Source organism: Gekko japonicus, unplaced genomic scaffold (genome assembly GCF_001447785.1).
Source record: "Gekko japonicus isolate JY-2015 unplaced genomic scaffold, Gekko_japonicus_V1.1 scaffold1202, whole genome shotgun sequence".
NCBI lineage: Eukaryota > Metazoa > Chordata > Lepidosauria > Squamata > Gekkonidae > Gekko > Gekko japonicus.
This window is the reverse complement of record NW_015175394.1, coordinates 362534-378812: the sequence shown is the minus strand read 5'-3', so window position 1 is coordinate 378812 and position 16279 is coordinate 362534. Positions and strand designations below refer to the sequence as shown.

Genomic DNA, 16279 nt, shown 5'->3' with positions numbered 1-16279 from the left:
TTTCCCGCTGCAGCTTTCTGTGTTTCCTAAGAAGCTGCTTCTGGGGCTTGAGGGTCTTGGAGAACAGCTTGGGATACCCTATGGGAAGATTACAGCCAGTGTGGTGTAGTGGTTAAGAGTGTTGGGCTAGTGTCTGGGAGACCCGGGTTCGAATCCCCACTCGTGCCATGGAAGCTTGCTGGGTGACCTTGGGCCAGTCACACACTCTTAGCCTAACTTACCCCACAGGTCAAGATGAGTAGCCGTGATAGTCTGTCTGTAATAGCAGAAAAGGGTCCAGTAGCACCTTAAAGACTAACAGAACTTGTGGCACGGTGTGAGCTTTCGTGAGTCACTCACTGTTCACTTTTTCACAAAAGCTCATCCCCTGCCACAAATTTGTGTTAGTCTTTAAGGTGCTACTGGATCCTTGCTCTTTTCTAGTGCTACCTCACAGGGTTGTTGTGAGGATAAAATGGAGGAGAAGAGAATGATGTGAGCGCTTTGGTTCCTCATTGGAGAGAAAGGTGGGGGTGCAAGTGAATCAATTAAATAAATGTTGTGGGAAGTGGAAGTTAGCTGTTAAGGACAAGTTGTTGCTCTGTTCCTGTAAGATTTCATGCAAGATTTCCCCTTTCCACTGCAGCCTCTGTGCTCATCCCACTGTTCCCAAAGCTCCCTCAGCCCTCATAGAGGTAGGGGAGGCGGGACAGGGTATAGGGGCCTGGAGTGGGAAGGTGGAGTTGGCAAGCCATTGTGTCATGAACTCTGCTCCCTTTGTAGTTTTTAGGGTCCAAGCTAGTGTGTCTTGGGGCCCTGAACAAAGGTGATGTTCATAGTACAGAAGCAGATTTGCCTCTACGCTGGGTATGGATTGTGTTTATGCGTGGTCTGACAGTTAGGAGGTATTTTGTAATCCCATTATATTTAACTCTCAGTTTGTCAGCTTGATTTATTCAGCCACCTGAAGACAAACTCCAAAAACTCACTCATGTAAAGGAAGAATTGAGCTAGTTAAGTTGCAAGCCTTCCCATTACAAGCCAGTTTGATCTGATTATAAAACGTTTCTTGACAAGACAGGAAAAGATGTCATCAAACAGTTTGTATGAGATTACTGATAGGGAGTTTGCCCTTGATTTCCCACTAGCAGTTCCAGAGCATTGGAGAACAGCTTGGATTTATGGCGATCCCGTAGGGTTTTCAAGGCAACAGATGAGTTCAGATGTGGTTTGGCATTGCCTGCCTTTGCTTCCTGGAGCCTCCTTGGTGGTTTCCCATCCAAATGCTAACCAGGGCCAACCCTGTTTAGCTTCCAAGATAATGATGAGATTGGGTCGGCCTGGGCCATCCGTAATGGCTAGAAATATTACAGGGATAGGGGCAGGGATCTGAGAAGCTCTAGCTGTGTAGAACCATGCCACACATCTTGCTTGCATGAGCGTCTCATAGATGTGGGAATACCATAGGTGTTAATTCTTGTATCCCCCCCCCCCCCAGTTTGTCAGTATGCATTCTGAGGCATTGTATGTAACCCCCAATGGTTTTAGTGAATGTGTGCCTCAAGCATCTTTGATTAGTTTAAGATTCCCAGTGTCTGAGAGTCCCCCTGGCCCACTGCTGCTTCACCACCTGAATTTCTCCGTCATGTGCCACTTGAAAGGTGTGATGGAAGTGGCCCATAGGTGCGGACTCTACTTGTGAACGATTGATTGCAACCTTTGTTTTGTCCACGTGATTTAAATATTTGTCCCTTCATTAAAAAAAGAAAACAGGCAAGACTTATTATCCTCCAGGCATGACAAACTTTTATACTAGCCGAAAGACTGATTGAATGTTTGATGACATAGCTATTTCTGAAGAAGTGAGCAGTGACTCACGAAAGCTCATACCCTACCACAAATTTTGTTAGTCTTCAAGGTGCTTCAAGTCTTGCTCTTTTCTATAGCTGTTTCTGATAGGGTTGCGGGCGGTACTTGTCAACCGCTAAAGTCACCGTATTCTGCTTGCACTAATCCTGTGCGGAACCAGCACAATGTAGTTTAATTGATCCCCCACTTTTGCCCCCCCCCCCCCCCCCGTTGCCACAGGCAGAATTGGTTGTTAGGTTGCTGCTCCTGTTTGTATGGCTGTTTTTGAGTGCTGTATTGGGGCTTTGGCAGAAACAACAAATAAATCCTCCTCAGGCAGTGCAGTTCCTAAAGCACACTCATAATCTTCAAAGCCAGGGACTGGCAGCCCAGACTCAGCCAACTGCCAGTCTGCCAGTGTTTTCAAGGTCTGCGTTTTCCTCCTCTCGGTACAGGGAAGCTCCTGTTCTTCTTTTCAAGTTCCATTGGCTCTGATGGAAGGCCATTCGCTTGACCTCTGCTTCCTGTTTATGAGGTTTTGGAGGCATCTGGTTGGCTGCTGTTGGAACCAGAGTTCTGCACTTCAGCCTGATCGTAGGCAACGGATTTTGAGTGATCTTATACGTCCCCTCTCTTTTTGAGAAGCCCAAACTTGGATTTTCCTTTGACCCTTCCTGGTACTATTAAGGATACACTGCTTAATGTTCCTTCACCGTTGATATATACAGACATTTTGCCACACACAGCAGTTTCTCTTGAATTGAGCCGCTGTTTCGTGTTTGAAGACCCCATCTTCTCAGATGGCCGCCTTTTCTCTAGCAGCTCACAAAAACGTTCTTCGATTAAGAGAATTTTGCCGACTGAGCTGTCTCTTGGCATCTCCTGATTGTTCCTGTGTATAACAACAAAGCCTGTTTCTGCACATCCTCATTAGCCTATGCAAGTCTGCAGAATTTCTGCAATTCCTGCGTTACTGTTGATGGCAGCTACCGCCAGGATTTTGGCCAAAGAAAAGAATACAGGGCAGTCGGATGTAGTATTATAGATGACTGCTTTACGGAATCACCTCCAGGAGTTGCTGATCTCCTTTCCACCTTCTTCCGTAAGCAGAGCAGTTAATTGGATAGTTCCTCCATCAACTGGTATGAGAAATCTGCTTCCTGACCTCTACAGCAACCCAGTGCCTGTCACCAGGCCCAGTTGTTTAGGATCCAAAAGCCATTAGGTGTCTGATAGTTTGTATACTTCTCCAACATGGTTAAGACGCTGAACTGCAAGCTGTGGAAGGTCAGTAGTTCAGCAGTTCGAGACCCGAGTTGCCGCATGACGGAGTGAGCTCCCGTCTCTAGTTCCAGTTCCTGCCAACCTAGCAGTTCGAAAGCAAGAAATTGCAAGTAGATAAATAGGTACCACTTCAGTGGGAAGGTAACAGCGTTCCGTGCACCTTGGTGTTTAGTCATGCTGGCTACATGACCACAGAAATGTCTTCGGACAACGCTGGCTCTTCGGCTTTGAAACGGAGATGAGCACCGCAACCCTAGAGTCAGATTCGACTGGCTTTCGAGCAAGGGAACCTTTACCTTTACCTTTTACCAACATGGCCACGCTATGCCTTAATGCTGCATGAAACCATGCGGGCTACCAATGCAGGGCCCTGGGCTAAGCAGGATCGCCCCTGGTTAGTACTTGGATGGGAGACCAGCAAGGAAGTCTGGCGTTGCTACACAGAGGCTGGCAACGGCAAACCACCTCTGGATGTCTCTGGCCCTGAAAACTCAGTGTGGTTGCTATACTTTTTTTGTTTTTTAAAGTTTTCTTTAATTAATCATTTCAACAAATACAGCAATAATACAATAATAGTAGAACAAAAATAAACAACCAACTTTCACTACATAACACTGAGTTTTGTCAATATATAGTTCTCTGTAACATTATCTCTTTTATTACAACAGGGCTATAAATTCACTATTTCTGTTATTTTCAAAAGAATTTTAGGTTTTCTAGATCAAAACACCATTTTCCCAAAAAAGGGTACCATTTCTCCAGGTAATTTGAAGTAGCCAAGGGGTTTTCTGATCTCCTAGTGTCTTCTGTTGTTATGTCCATAATGGCATAATCCCAGATTTTAGTAGGGTTGCCAAATCCGAAAAACATACCGGCGGGGGAGCGTCCTGCCGGTCCGGGAGCTGTTTGTGGAAGCGCGTGCGGCGCGCGCGCGCGCCGCCAGAACGTCACCAGAAGTGACGTCACACGCTGGGCGGGGCCACACCATTTGAGGGGAAAACAAAGAGTTTTCCCCTCAAATGGCGTGGCCCCGCCCCCAGCATGCGACGTCACTTCCGGGTTCCCCCTGGGCCCCGATTCCCCGGCGTCGGGTAACGGGCCTCCGGGGCGGGGGGAATTCCGCCCTACTGGGGGGGTTGGCAGCCCTAGATTTTAGAATACCAGGCTTCTATTGAAGGGGAGTTTGGCCTCTTCCAATTTGTGGCTATAATGTTCTTTGCGGCCAGTATTAGTATCGAAATGAGCTCACGTCGTATCTTGGGAATGTTTTAACTCCTGCCAAAGGTTTAGTAGGACTAGCTGGGGACTCTCTGGTAGTGTGTAGCCAGTTATGGTGTTTATATGTGTTAATACTAATTTCCAAAAGATCTGGATTTTTCTGCAAGCCCACCAACTACGAATACATGAGCCAGCTTCAGCACAGACCTTCCAGCACAGTGGTGAGTTTGGTTGCTATAAACTGGCTGTGAGTTGACAGCACTTTGCACCACCACTGATGCGGCAGGGCCTCTGGGAGGAATCAACAACTAGCTTGATCTTTGATTTAATGAAGGGCAAAGTGAGCCTCTCCCCTACTTTGCCCTTACTTCGTGTCTCCCTCTCCTTAGCCAGGACTGCCAAAGTTAGTGATGTGGTAGAGGAGAAAAGGAAGGTTGTGATGTACCAGCTGACTGCTACCACCCTATGTTAAAGTGGAAAGGGGCCATACAGACCATCTAGTCCAACCCCCTGCCCAATGCAGGAGCAGCCTAAAGCATCTCTGACAAATATTCGTCCAGCCTCTTCTTGAAAGCTGTCAGTGAAGGGGAGCTCACCATCTCTCTAGGTAGCTGATTCCACCTTTGAACCACTCTGACCGTGAAAAAGTTTCCCCTAATATCCAGCCGATACCTTTCTGCATGTAACTTAAACCCATTGCTTCGGGTCCTCTCCTCTGCTGCCGACTGGAACAGCTCCTTATCCTCCTCCAAATGACAGCCTTTCAAATATTTAAAGAGAGCAATCATGTCCCCCCTCGATCTCCTCTTCTCCAAACTAAACATTCCCGAGGCCCTTAGCTTTTCCTCGTAGGGCTCAGTCTCCAGTGGTATCGATGACAGAAATGTGGTATCAATGACAGAAAACCTGCCAGGAACATTCTTGTCCCCCCCTCCCCACCAACAACCCTGGGGTGGCCAGCTTGAGGCAATCTGGGGGGGGGGGTCAAGTTCTTCCAGCACGCTGCCAGTTGTTAGTCCCTCCCCTATGGCCATTTGCGCAGCCTTGTCTACTATCACTAGGGAGGTTAGTCCCTAGAGCACAAAATGATGCTTGGCAATTTAATATGGGCAGGATTGCTGCTGGCCCGGCCACACGCGACATGGCTCTGAAAGGTCTTAGCTTTTCTTTCACGTGCAGCCTTCCCGTTCCACAAGGTGTGTCTGGAGGGTTGTTTATATAAGATAAAATTTTCAAATTCACTTCCAGCCTAGGTGCTTGTTCTTTGGCTGAGTACTTTGGCAGCACATGCTTTATTTGTGTTTGTTTTTTACTTGTTATATTTACCCTCCTTTTTTCAGCCCAGATTAGCTTTCAAAGCAATTTACAACAGTTCTAATCTGTCACAAAGAAAGCAGTGTATGGTGTGAAGGAAACTCTAGCCCTGTTCACAAGTTACAGTGAATGCATGTACAATCGGTGTAGCGTACGCTTGATTTCTATTTCTGTGTGCATTGAGTAATTCTCATGTTACATTCCACACATGTACATGTGAATGTATGATTGAAATGGTACACTTATCCAAGTACTGGTCCTTGGTTTCATTTGCAAAATGGATACGTGTTGGCTCTTTCTTACAAACAGGTGTATGCATGTATGTGCAGACTGTACATGCGTTCACTGTAACCTGTGAACAGAACATCTCCATTGTGGCAGGGAACAGAAGTGGGCACAAGTTTAGTTTGGTAGGGTATTATTTTCTTTAATTTCCAGGTGCTTTTGCTAAGGCCTGTTGGGCTACTTTATTCTTTCTGTGTGTGTTTCTGTGTAAAGCCAATCGCAGAACCTTCCAAAAAAGAAAACAATCGTTCTTCTGATGATGGCAGAACCTTGTAAAACTGGCCCTTTTTCTAGCAGTGACGATGGGGCCATGGCTTAGACGACTGTCCATCACCCTCTCCCCTTCAGCTGCAGGTGGTTGCTAACTGCAGAGGTTTGCCCTCTCTTCGACTGCATATATAAGGGGCTTTCCTCCTAGAAGACTGCTACTGAAAAAGCCATAGGTACATGACCTTCTTCAAAAGTCTGTTAGAACCTGTTGTCCTGCTGAGAAACTGGTGCTGTCACTTGGTAGAGATGATGGAATAGGCAGGGGTCATTTCCCGCAGGAGCACACAGGAGCGGAGCTCTAGCAGTGAAGAGCCCAGGGGGCTGGCACATGCAACAAGCCCCGCCCTCTGCTCCCAGCAGCCCTCACTCAGAGCAAGAAGCAGCCAGGTAAGTTGCAGAGCCCCTCCCCCCCGGTCCAAAACAGTCCAGTGGCACCTTTAAGACCAAGTTTTATTCAGGTACAAGCTCTCCCTCCTCTGACCCAACCTCCCCCGCCCCCCCCCCCCCCCAATAGCTAGCAATCCAGAACAGTCCAGTGGAGCCTGAGCAGTGGATGTTGCCTTCCAGTGATGTCAGGGGGTGTGGCATATGCAAATAAGTTATGCTAATGAGCTCCTGCACCTCTGTTTCTATGAAATGACCCCTGGGAATAGGGATTGGCTTCAATATTAGTCCCATCACATTCTGCTTGTTGGTCCCACCAGTAGGGTTGGTCGGTCCCTCCTGGCCACTAGCAGGGGATTGTGGGTAGAATTGCCAGATCAAGGTTGGGAACAGGCCTGCAGCCACGGTTGTGCGCAGGGGGTTGGGACCCCACCAATCAGCACTAGGGTTTGTTGTGAAATCTGCCAGAATTCTTCTGCCAGTGAAAGAGGGTATTTCCTTCCCTTCACCGGCCTCCCTTCCAGGCTTTTCCAAGGAGGAAGAGAGTCTCTTTTCTCCTCTCACCTCCCTCCCGGGCTTTCCCTTTGCATTAATCTGGCGAACCAGGTTCGATTCCCCACTTCCCCACTTCCCCACTGGAAGCTAGCTGGGTGACCTTACTCAAGTCACAGCATTCTCAGCCTAAAAATAAGACTATCTCGCTACCTAGCAATGCTTCCTCTAAGCTGTGGAGTCTTGTGAGCAAAAATTCTACTTTGTGAGCTACTGGCATTAAGGTTGTGAGCGAGCGGTTTGGCTACTGCATAAAATTAGTTTGCTCTGGAGCCCTCCTTCTCGAGCAAAGACAAAAAATGTGTGAGCCAGAGGCTAAAAACCTGTGAGCTAGCTCACGCTAACCCAGCTTAGAGGGAACACTGCTACCTAGTGATGCCAAAAAAGAGCTAAAGCATCGGCAGCCGAACAGTCCCTCTGGGATCTCCTGGCTATTCCACACACAATGCCATATGCTGATTAATTAATTAATTGCACTTCGCTCCTGCACAAAGTGGTTGCCTCCGCTGTGCTCTGAAGCCCGTGACCTTAGCTTGCTAGCTTGTGCCAGGCATGGATGCCTCTGATCTGCAGCACTGCCGCACATTAAGGTAGAAACATTTTTTTTTGGGGGGGGACTCTATTTTAGCCTCAGTGGGGAGGGTTCAAAGGTGGTTGGAATCAGAGGGGGTGGGTGGCGGCAGCAGCCTCTGTGTTCTGCCTTTCACAAGTGGACTCGTGGCCATTTGACAGTGTGCGCTGGGGCCCACGCAGCTGTTTTGGCCCTTGAAAACACATAGGGTGAGGGGGAAAGAGCCCTGCACTACAAGCCCACACTGGATCGGGGCATCACAGCTTTTAAAATCAATGTAAAATGGTGATCCTGAACTGGTGCTGGCAACAGTTTGGCCTTCTTTTTTAACTTGGGCTCAGCAAGGTGGGGGAGTCAGTCTATTTTATCTGTAGAGGGGACCCTCCCCAGCTTCTCTTCCCATCTTTGTGAAGGAAAAAAGTTCTCCCTTCCCCTTACCTACCTGCTAGGCTGTAGCTGCAGAAAAGTGTGCCTGCACATACTCGCTAGGGTTGCCAACTTCATGTTGGGAAACTCCTGGAGATTTGGGGGATGGAGTCTGGGGGAGGTGGGGGAGGGACATTAGTCAGGTATAATACCATAGAGTCTATCCTTGGAAGTAGCCGTTTTCTCCAGGGGAAGTGATCTCCCTAGTCTGGCGATCACTTGTAATTCTGGGAGATCTCCAGACCCCACCTGGAGGTTGGAAACCCTGTTGCATTCCAACCCGAGTGCCTTTAAGGCCTTATAGCAAGTTAAGTGGAGCTGAACCAGAGCTTTTGGGGTGTGTGTGTGTGTGAGTGTGTGAGTTCAATGGAAGATGGTGTTGTGAGTCAAAAGGGACGTCCAATCCAAGGAAACGCACCTTCTTCTGTGACCTCTGTTAGCAAAGTCTCATTTCATGCTCAGAGGAAGAAACAGACACTTTTATGGTGATACCTTAGTGGGGGGGATTCCTAATATGCCAAAGGAGTTCCTGCTACAAAAAGAGCCCTGGAGACCTTAGTGGGGGGGATTCCCATTTGGCACACTGCAACCCAGGAAAGTGGAAGTGGGACGATATGGGGTTGGGGATCGTCATGCATTTACAAGACTCTGTTCACCATGAGTAAATAAAGGAAGGAGGTATTTGGTTTTAAACAAAATGGATTGCCGTTTAACCTTCTTTGTAGAATGATCCCTTGTAGAGACTTTGCACTACATCATGGCTCATCCATAGGCTGCAGTCACTTTCAATACACTTCCAGTGCACTTTCCGACTGGATTTTGCCAGTTCACACAGCAAACTCCAGTTGGAAAGTGCATTGAAAGTGGATGATTTAGTGTGTGTGACCGCAGCCATAATAAAGGAAATAAACAATGACCACCGCTGTACTAATTTGTGACCCCAATAAAATTTTTCTGGCTATGGGCCTGATCGAGAAACTCCTGGAGATTTGGGGGTGGAGCCTGGGGAGGACAGGGACCTCAGTGGGGCATAACACCATAGACTCCACCCTCCAAAGCAGCCATTTTCTCTGGGGGAACTGATTTCCGTAGTCTGGAGATGAGCTGTAATTCGGGGGATCCCCAGGTCGTACCTGGAGGCTGGCATCCCTGTCCACGAGCGTACCCAGGTGGTTATTAGGATGACACGGACGTGTGCATTTGCATAAAACATACTGTACGCCACAATGCGTTGTCTGTTTCTGGTGGCTTCTTTTAAAAAAAAAGAAAAGAAAATGTATCTATTTTTAAGCCCCATGTTTTGAATGAGAGAACAGGGCGGGGTGTGTGTGCCACAGGAGGGAGAGGCATGGCTGCAGGGGAAATGAGTAATTGCACAGATAAAAGCTGGAACACAAACCCTATTATCCATCAGTCTGACACAAGAGACAGCATTTTTTGTTGGGCGGGTATAATCGTCCTGCCGGAGTGGAAGTTTCTGGCATGATGTCACCCTTCTTTAATAAATCAGCCCCCCCCCCCCCTCCAGTCAAGACAAGATCCTTAGGCTTGGCCTGGCACCTCCTGTTTAGTCTGCACAAACACCGCCTGACAAAACTGGAGCAAACTTCACCTGCAGAACTTCTGTCTAAATGAAATGGGATTTGTGCCAGCTGGCCTTGCCCTAGCACAACTTCTGTTCCTTTCAGAGGGACATGTGCTGGGGGGAAAAATATTTGAAGCTTGGGATGTTTTACAGCACTAATTAATTAAAAAAAACAACAACAAACCCTCTACTAAATGCAGAACTGCTCTGACCTGGGTGGCCCAGGCTAGTCTGATCTCAGAAGCAAAGCAGGGTTGGCCCTGGTTAGTACATGGATGGGAGACTGCCAAGGAAGTCCGGGGTCAGTACACAGAGGCAGGCGGTGGCAAACCACCTCTGTTCGTCTCTCGCCTTGACAATCCTTCAGAGGTCGCCAGAAGTCACCTGCGACTTGATGGCACTTCCTGTCATCCCCAAGTGCGCAACTGAAGCATGAGGCTAGGATAGTTTCTATTTAAAATAAGGAAAAAGTGCAAACTTTTAACAAAAGGTCGTAGAAGGGAAGTTGTTAGTTGCACATCTCGCTTGACGTTCACAGGCTGCGAGCATTAGCCACACTACAGAGATGGATGATAGGCGGATTTTCCGGGCGCGATCACACCACAACATCTGGGAAGCGTAGAGCTCCCGTGGTGAACCCGAGGCTTCCCGCCTAAGATGCGGAGAAAAAAACTAGTACCTCCGAGGTACTAGTTTCCGGAAACCGCGGGGCAAGGGCTGGCGTCTGATTGCATTTCCGGTGGTAGTCCGTGGCATCCGGCGCCCGCCCATGTCCCATCGCAAACAGGTTCCCCCCCCAAGTCTCCACAGGACGCGCACAAGCACCCAACGGCGCATGCACACAAAGAGGAAAGCGAAAGTCCCATTGTTCCACAGAATCGCACATGCCGTTGGTGCGATTGCGCCGCGCCACTTCTTTGCCGCACCGCAGTATGGTTGTGTGATCGCCACCTTGCCTCTAACCACGGGACCCCAACGGGATGATCGGGCGGCCGCGCGTTATTTTGCTCCGGGCCAACCCCCCCCCCCCCCCATTTTCCAGCCCGTGTGACCGGGACCATAGATGATAAAAATGGTGCAAAAGTGCAAATTCACGTTTGAATTTTCACAGGCCTGATATTAATGACATGGATCTTTGTTGAACTGCGTGTCTGCACTTTCATTTCCTTGTTTGTTTCTTACAGTTTGCTAGGCAGAAGGGCTGACCTGTCCCCTCCCTTACAGAGTGCAAATTCCTGTCAGATTTCCTCAGTGCCTTCTGAAGCGTGCAAAATAAAAATCGGCACGCACCTTTCTGTGAGCATGCTATTCCACAGTCACGATTGCAAGTGTAGGATTTAGCATTCTCAGATACAGAGCACTGTGTGATTGGCAGGAAAAGGGTGTGAGCAGAATTTAGAATTCTATCAAATTCAGGAGCTATGCTAGACACGTCATATCTTCGGCTCACACTCACTGCTGAAGAAGTGATGTTGTGTTTGCAAGGACAGGAATGGCAGATGTCAGGTGCTTGTGTACAGTATTGGAATCCAAAGTGACAATCGGCGGGTTAGTGAAATCCCTGAGCCAGTGGTCTCTTGAACAGCTTCTCTTCCAAGGCCTCCCAGGCACTTGATGATCTCTTCTTTTTTACTTTCCAGGCTACAGTGTGACTGTCAGCACAACACCTGTGGAGGGTCATGTGATCACTGCTGCCCAGGTTTCAACCAGTTTCCCTGGAAACCAGCCACTACTGTCAGCGCCAATGAATGTGAACGTGAGTTGTGCTATCTGAAACTTGGATTGCTTGACATACATTTTCCTCTCATTTAAAGGGCAAACTTGATTTCACCTGATGTCCCGTGTTGGTCTGTGTTTCACATTCACGCAAGATTCAGAGACACAGATGACATTTGGTTCTCTCGTGCCACCATTTTACGTACTGAATTACTAATCTATGGAATTCTCTGCCCTAAGGTGTGGTGATGGCCAGTGGCTTGAATGGCTGTGAAAAAGGTGTAGATAAATTGGAAGTTCCATTGGTAGCTACCATGTTTCCCTGAAAATAAGACACTGTCTTATATTTATTTTTTCTCAAGAAGACACACTAGGGCTTATACCACAAATGCATAGAAATCCTGCTAGGGCTTATTTTTGGGGTAGGTCTTATTTTTGGGGAAACAGGGTATTACCTATGATAGCTAAGTGACATACCAGATGTTCAGAGACAGAATGCCACTGAGAGGCAGACAATTGGGGGAGGAGGTGGGGCTGAGGTTTTCATGCCCTGCCTGGGGGCTTCCCCAGAAGCATCTGGTTGAATACTGTTGGGACAGGATGTTGGAGAAGATAGACAGCTTGGTCTGATCCAGCTGGACTCTTGAAATGCCTTAGGTGTACTGGTTATAGTAGGAGTGTTATTTCTCCCTCATCATTAAGTTGTGTGTAAATTCTCTCTTCATCTCTCACTGGAGCTCAAGATTAATCATTCTGCATTCAGTAGGGTGGCCCACAAGGCCAAGCGAGATCACCTTCAGATGTACAGTCCCTTTTTCTTTTTAAAGAATGCAGCCATTATAAACCTGTAGTGGCTAGTCATCTATCTCTTTGGGATGTTCCTTTTGCAATGCAGTCATTCTGCCAAAGCTTCCAATCGATGCAGCGGTTAGCTGAAGAATGTATAAATCTGACTATGTACCATTAACTGTGTTTGTTTTGTAATCCCAGCCTGCAGTTGCAATGGCCATGCCTACGATTGTTACTATGACCCGGAGGTTGACCATCACAAGGGCAGCAAAAATCGTGATGGCCATTTTGAAGGAGGAGGGGTTTGCATCGACTGTCAGGTGAGGGTTAAGGAGCCAAAGAGCTCTCGTGTCTCTTGGACAGGGCCCGCTTGGAGTCACATGATGTCATCTGTGAGAAAACATGATCTCCTTGTCGTAGTTAGATTATCTCTCTGAGCAGTTCAGCTGGAAGGGATCTGAAAAGAAGGTAATCTACCTTCTTGAGTCGAGACATATCAGATCAATCCTGCCAAATTAATCCATCTAATTCAGAAGTCACTCAAGTTCACAGTGACAGCTGAGGCACAGATGGAATGGTAGGAGACCTGTTGCTGACTGACTTTATTTTTTTTTTTAGCATCACACAACAGGCATCAACTGTGAGAGGTGCATCCCAGGGTACTACAGATCCCCAGATCATCCAGTGGATTCACCATACATTTGCTATCGTGAGTATAGCCTCTTGTGTATATCTTAGGTACAGGACAGGATCCAAAGGTACCACATGTGGTATTCCTCACTTGGAGCTTTTCACTCCTCCCCATCTCACTGTCTTCCCGTCCTGAATGTCCAGACTCCTCTACAGCAGCACGGCTTGTGGAGTGAGGGTCTGGTAGGGGAAGGAAGAACTGATCACGCACTCGCCTATCAAGTGCACACATAAATATTTAGTGTGCACTTGCGGCCCTCTCTGTATCTTGTCATAGGTTCTGGCCTGTGGTTTCTACCGCTGGGATTGCTCCCGTGATGATGATGGTTTTGCTTTTTGTAACGCGTTAGTGGGACACATCTATTCATATTGTAAAACAGGGATCCCCAACATCATGCCTGTGGGCAGGGCTTTTTTTGTAGAAAAAGCCCAGCAGGAACTCATTAGCATAACAGGCCACACCCAACAGCTGAAACTCATTAGCATATTAGGCCACACCCTGCCACCACAGCTCATTAGCATATTAGGTCGCATCCCCCGGTTGCCAGAAGTGTGGTCATCCAGCCACACCCACCTTTTGCTTGTTATTCTGTTTACCTTGTTTGTTGTCAAAACCCAGGGCCTTTTTTTGTAGCAGGGACTCCTTTGCATGTTAGGCCACACACGCGTACTGTAGCCAATCCTCATGAGTTCCTGCTGTTGGGTGTGGCCTATTATGCTAATGAGTTCCTGCTGGGTGTGGCCAGCTTGGGAGCCAGCCGGAACTCCATTCCTGTGCGTTCCTGCCCAAAAATAGCCCTGCCTGTGGGTACCATGGCGACCGCTGATACCTGTTCTGGTGCTCACTAAATGTATTAAGAAAGTAAGTGTGACTGGGTGGGGTTTTTTTGCCCAGCAAGAAGTTTGAAGACATTTTTTAAAATTTTGCTATGGTAGCAGCTGCCGTCACAACACAAGGGTTTTCACTGTGTGACTTAAGGTAAGCTGTGGCAGCCATTTTGTGGCTGCCTCCACCTCCTGTGGCAGCTGTTTTTTTGGCAGCCATTTTGTGCACACAGGCTCAGAAAGATTGGGGACCCCTGTATGTAAAATAATGGGAGGAATTTTCTGGCAACATGTAGCTCTTTGGAAAATATTCAAGAAGGCAGGCTTGAAGACTGATTGGAAGAACTGGGGTATCTTACACCCTTAGCCAGCCGTCTGTGTCACCTTACTCCAGAGAAGCCCCATGAACCAAGGTGTGTTCAGTAACTTCAGACCAGCGCAGGGGATTCACGGACCTGTTATTCCTCCCTAGGTTGTAATTGTGACTCAGACTTCACCGATGGCACCTGTGAGGACCTGACTGGTCGCTGTTACTGCAAGCCGAACTACACGGGAGAGCTTTGTGACTCATGTGCAGACGGTTACGTGGACTTTCCGCATTGCTATCGTATGTATTGTGAACACAAGCGTGGGTCTTTCAGGCAAGGGTGGGAGGAGCCAAGCATAATTGGCGGTGGAAAGTACCTTCAAGTGGGCTACTTACGACGACCCTGTAGGGTTTTCAAGGTGAGAGACAGTCAGAGGTGGTTTGCCATTGTCTTCCTCCTTGTAGTGACCTTGGGTTTCTTTGGTGGTCTCCTGTCCAAATACTAACTAAGGCTGATCCTGCTTAGCTTCTGACATCTGATGAGATTAGGATAGCCTGGGCCATCTAGATCAGGGGTGTCAAACATGCGGCCCGGGGGCCAGATCAGCCCCCCCGGTGGGCTTCTGTCAGGCTCGCAGTGGAACTGGCTGTCTTCTGCTTCTTCTTCCAGTTCTGCAGCTGCTGCGTCATCATAGGTTTGCAGCTTACAGATACACACCTGAACAGCATACTCAAGATTGCAACAGACATTTTGATGCAATAATTCAGAGCAAGAGGTGTCAGTTATCAGACACTGTTAAATAAACAAAATATTGCAAGAGTGCTAATGTTTTAAGCATGTTTGTATTTTAAGTAAAAAAAAACATGTTTGTGTCCTTTATAAAGTTTATATCTCTGCTACCTGGCATTACATTTTATGACACACATGGCCCGGCCCAACAAGGTCTCATTTATGTCCGATCCGGCCCTCATAACATATGAGTTCGACACCCCTGATATAGATCAAGGTGAGCATCATTACTAGCTTGAATTTCAGACACTTTTAGTGGGAGGAGGGGATTAGGGCTATGACATTTAATCTATTAATTAACATTTTTGATTATCTTCCTCCCCTTTTTTTGTAAAAAAAAGCATCTTATGTATAATGAAAGTACGTATAAAAATTGCATATTTATTTATTTTTATTTATTTGTTTGACTTATATCCCGCCCTTCCCGCAAGCGGGCTCAGGGTGGGTAACAATAACAGAACACATCCAACAATTGAAACAAGTTATATGAGCACTAATTGTTAAAAACAGTTAAAATGAGAAAATATCATTCTAAGTAGCAGGAATTCATGGATCTTGCGACATTAAAAAACAGGCAACTGCTCTGTCAGTGAACAAGCATTCCTCCTTTCCCCTGTCTGTTAATTAACTAAAATGGATGTTATTATGGATCTAAGGCGTCTTAGGCAACAGTCCTAAAAGACGCCGTGACACTCCTTGTAAACAGAATTACGTATCACTACGTCTTTCAACTCCAAACTACCTACTTCATAGGATTGGTATGAAAGTGGATCCAGTGAAAGATGGATACAGGCCAGAAAAGCCCTTAATTTTTGAGCTGATGAGAAGAGGCAATGTATTCGAATCCAGAAGTATTTCTCTGTAGGGGGCTGGGCTTAGTTTAAGATCTTGCTGCTGAAGAATGTCTTCTTTGTTATGGAATTAACACTTGCATTGTCTTTTCCCTCCCTTAGCTGTGCCGGTTTTCTCTTTCAATGACACCGGAGAGCAGGTCCTTCCAGCTGGACAGATAATAAGTAAGCTTTTTGGGGGGTTTCCTTTTTTCTGATACATTATGGTTTACTATGCTTATTATTAACCTTTTATCATCATTTCAGCAGTGGCTTGCTTGTGGCATGTGCCTATTTAACAACGTCTTTTCCTTCCTGAACTCTCCGCCCACCCCAGACTGTGACTGCAATGTTGCCGGGACCAGAGCGAATGCCTGCCGGAAAGACGCGCAGCTTGGGCTGTGCTTGTGTAAACCCAACTTCCAGGGGACCCAGTGTGATCAGTGTGCCCCTGGGTATTATGGACCAAGTTGCCAGCGTGAGTAACCAAAGCCAGAGTGAAGGTTGTTCAGTCTGTTTCCTTCTTTTGACAACTGGGAGAGTGGGCTTTCTATTGTTAAAGCAAACGCACCATTTACTGAGTTTCATAAGCCAAGTCCTCTGCCTTTAAGGGCTT

The 16279-nt window shown here is 47.3% G+C and overlaps 1 protein-coding gene across 1 annotated transcript in view; it reads left to right on the top strand.

Moving 5' to 3' along the window:
• LAMA5 (laminin subunit alpha 5) overlaps positions 1-16279 on the top strand; it is a 317451-nt gene that overhangs the window by 153125 nt on the left and 148047 nt on the right. Inside the window, exons 7-12 of the mRNA XM_015425665.1 lie at positions 11357-11472; positions 12423-12541; positions 12840-12930; positions 14209-14343; positions 15787-15849; positions 16001-16141. Of these exons, the coding sequence (XP_015281151.1) occupies positions 11357-11472; positions 12423-12541; positions 12840-12930; positions 14209-14343; positions 15787-15849; positions 16001-16141 (665 nt within the window). The remainder of the gene's footprint in view (positions 1-11356; positions 11473-12422; positions 12542-12839; positions 12931-14208; positions 14344-15786; positions 15850-16000; positions 16142-16279) is intronic.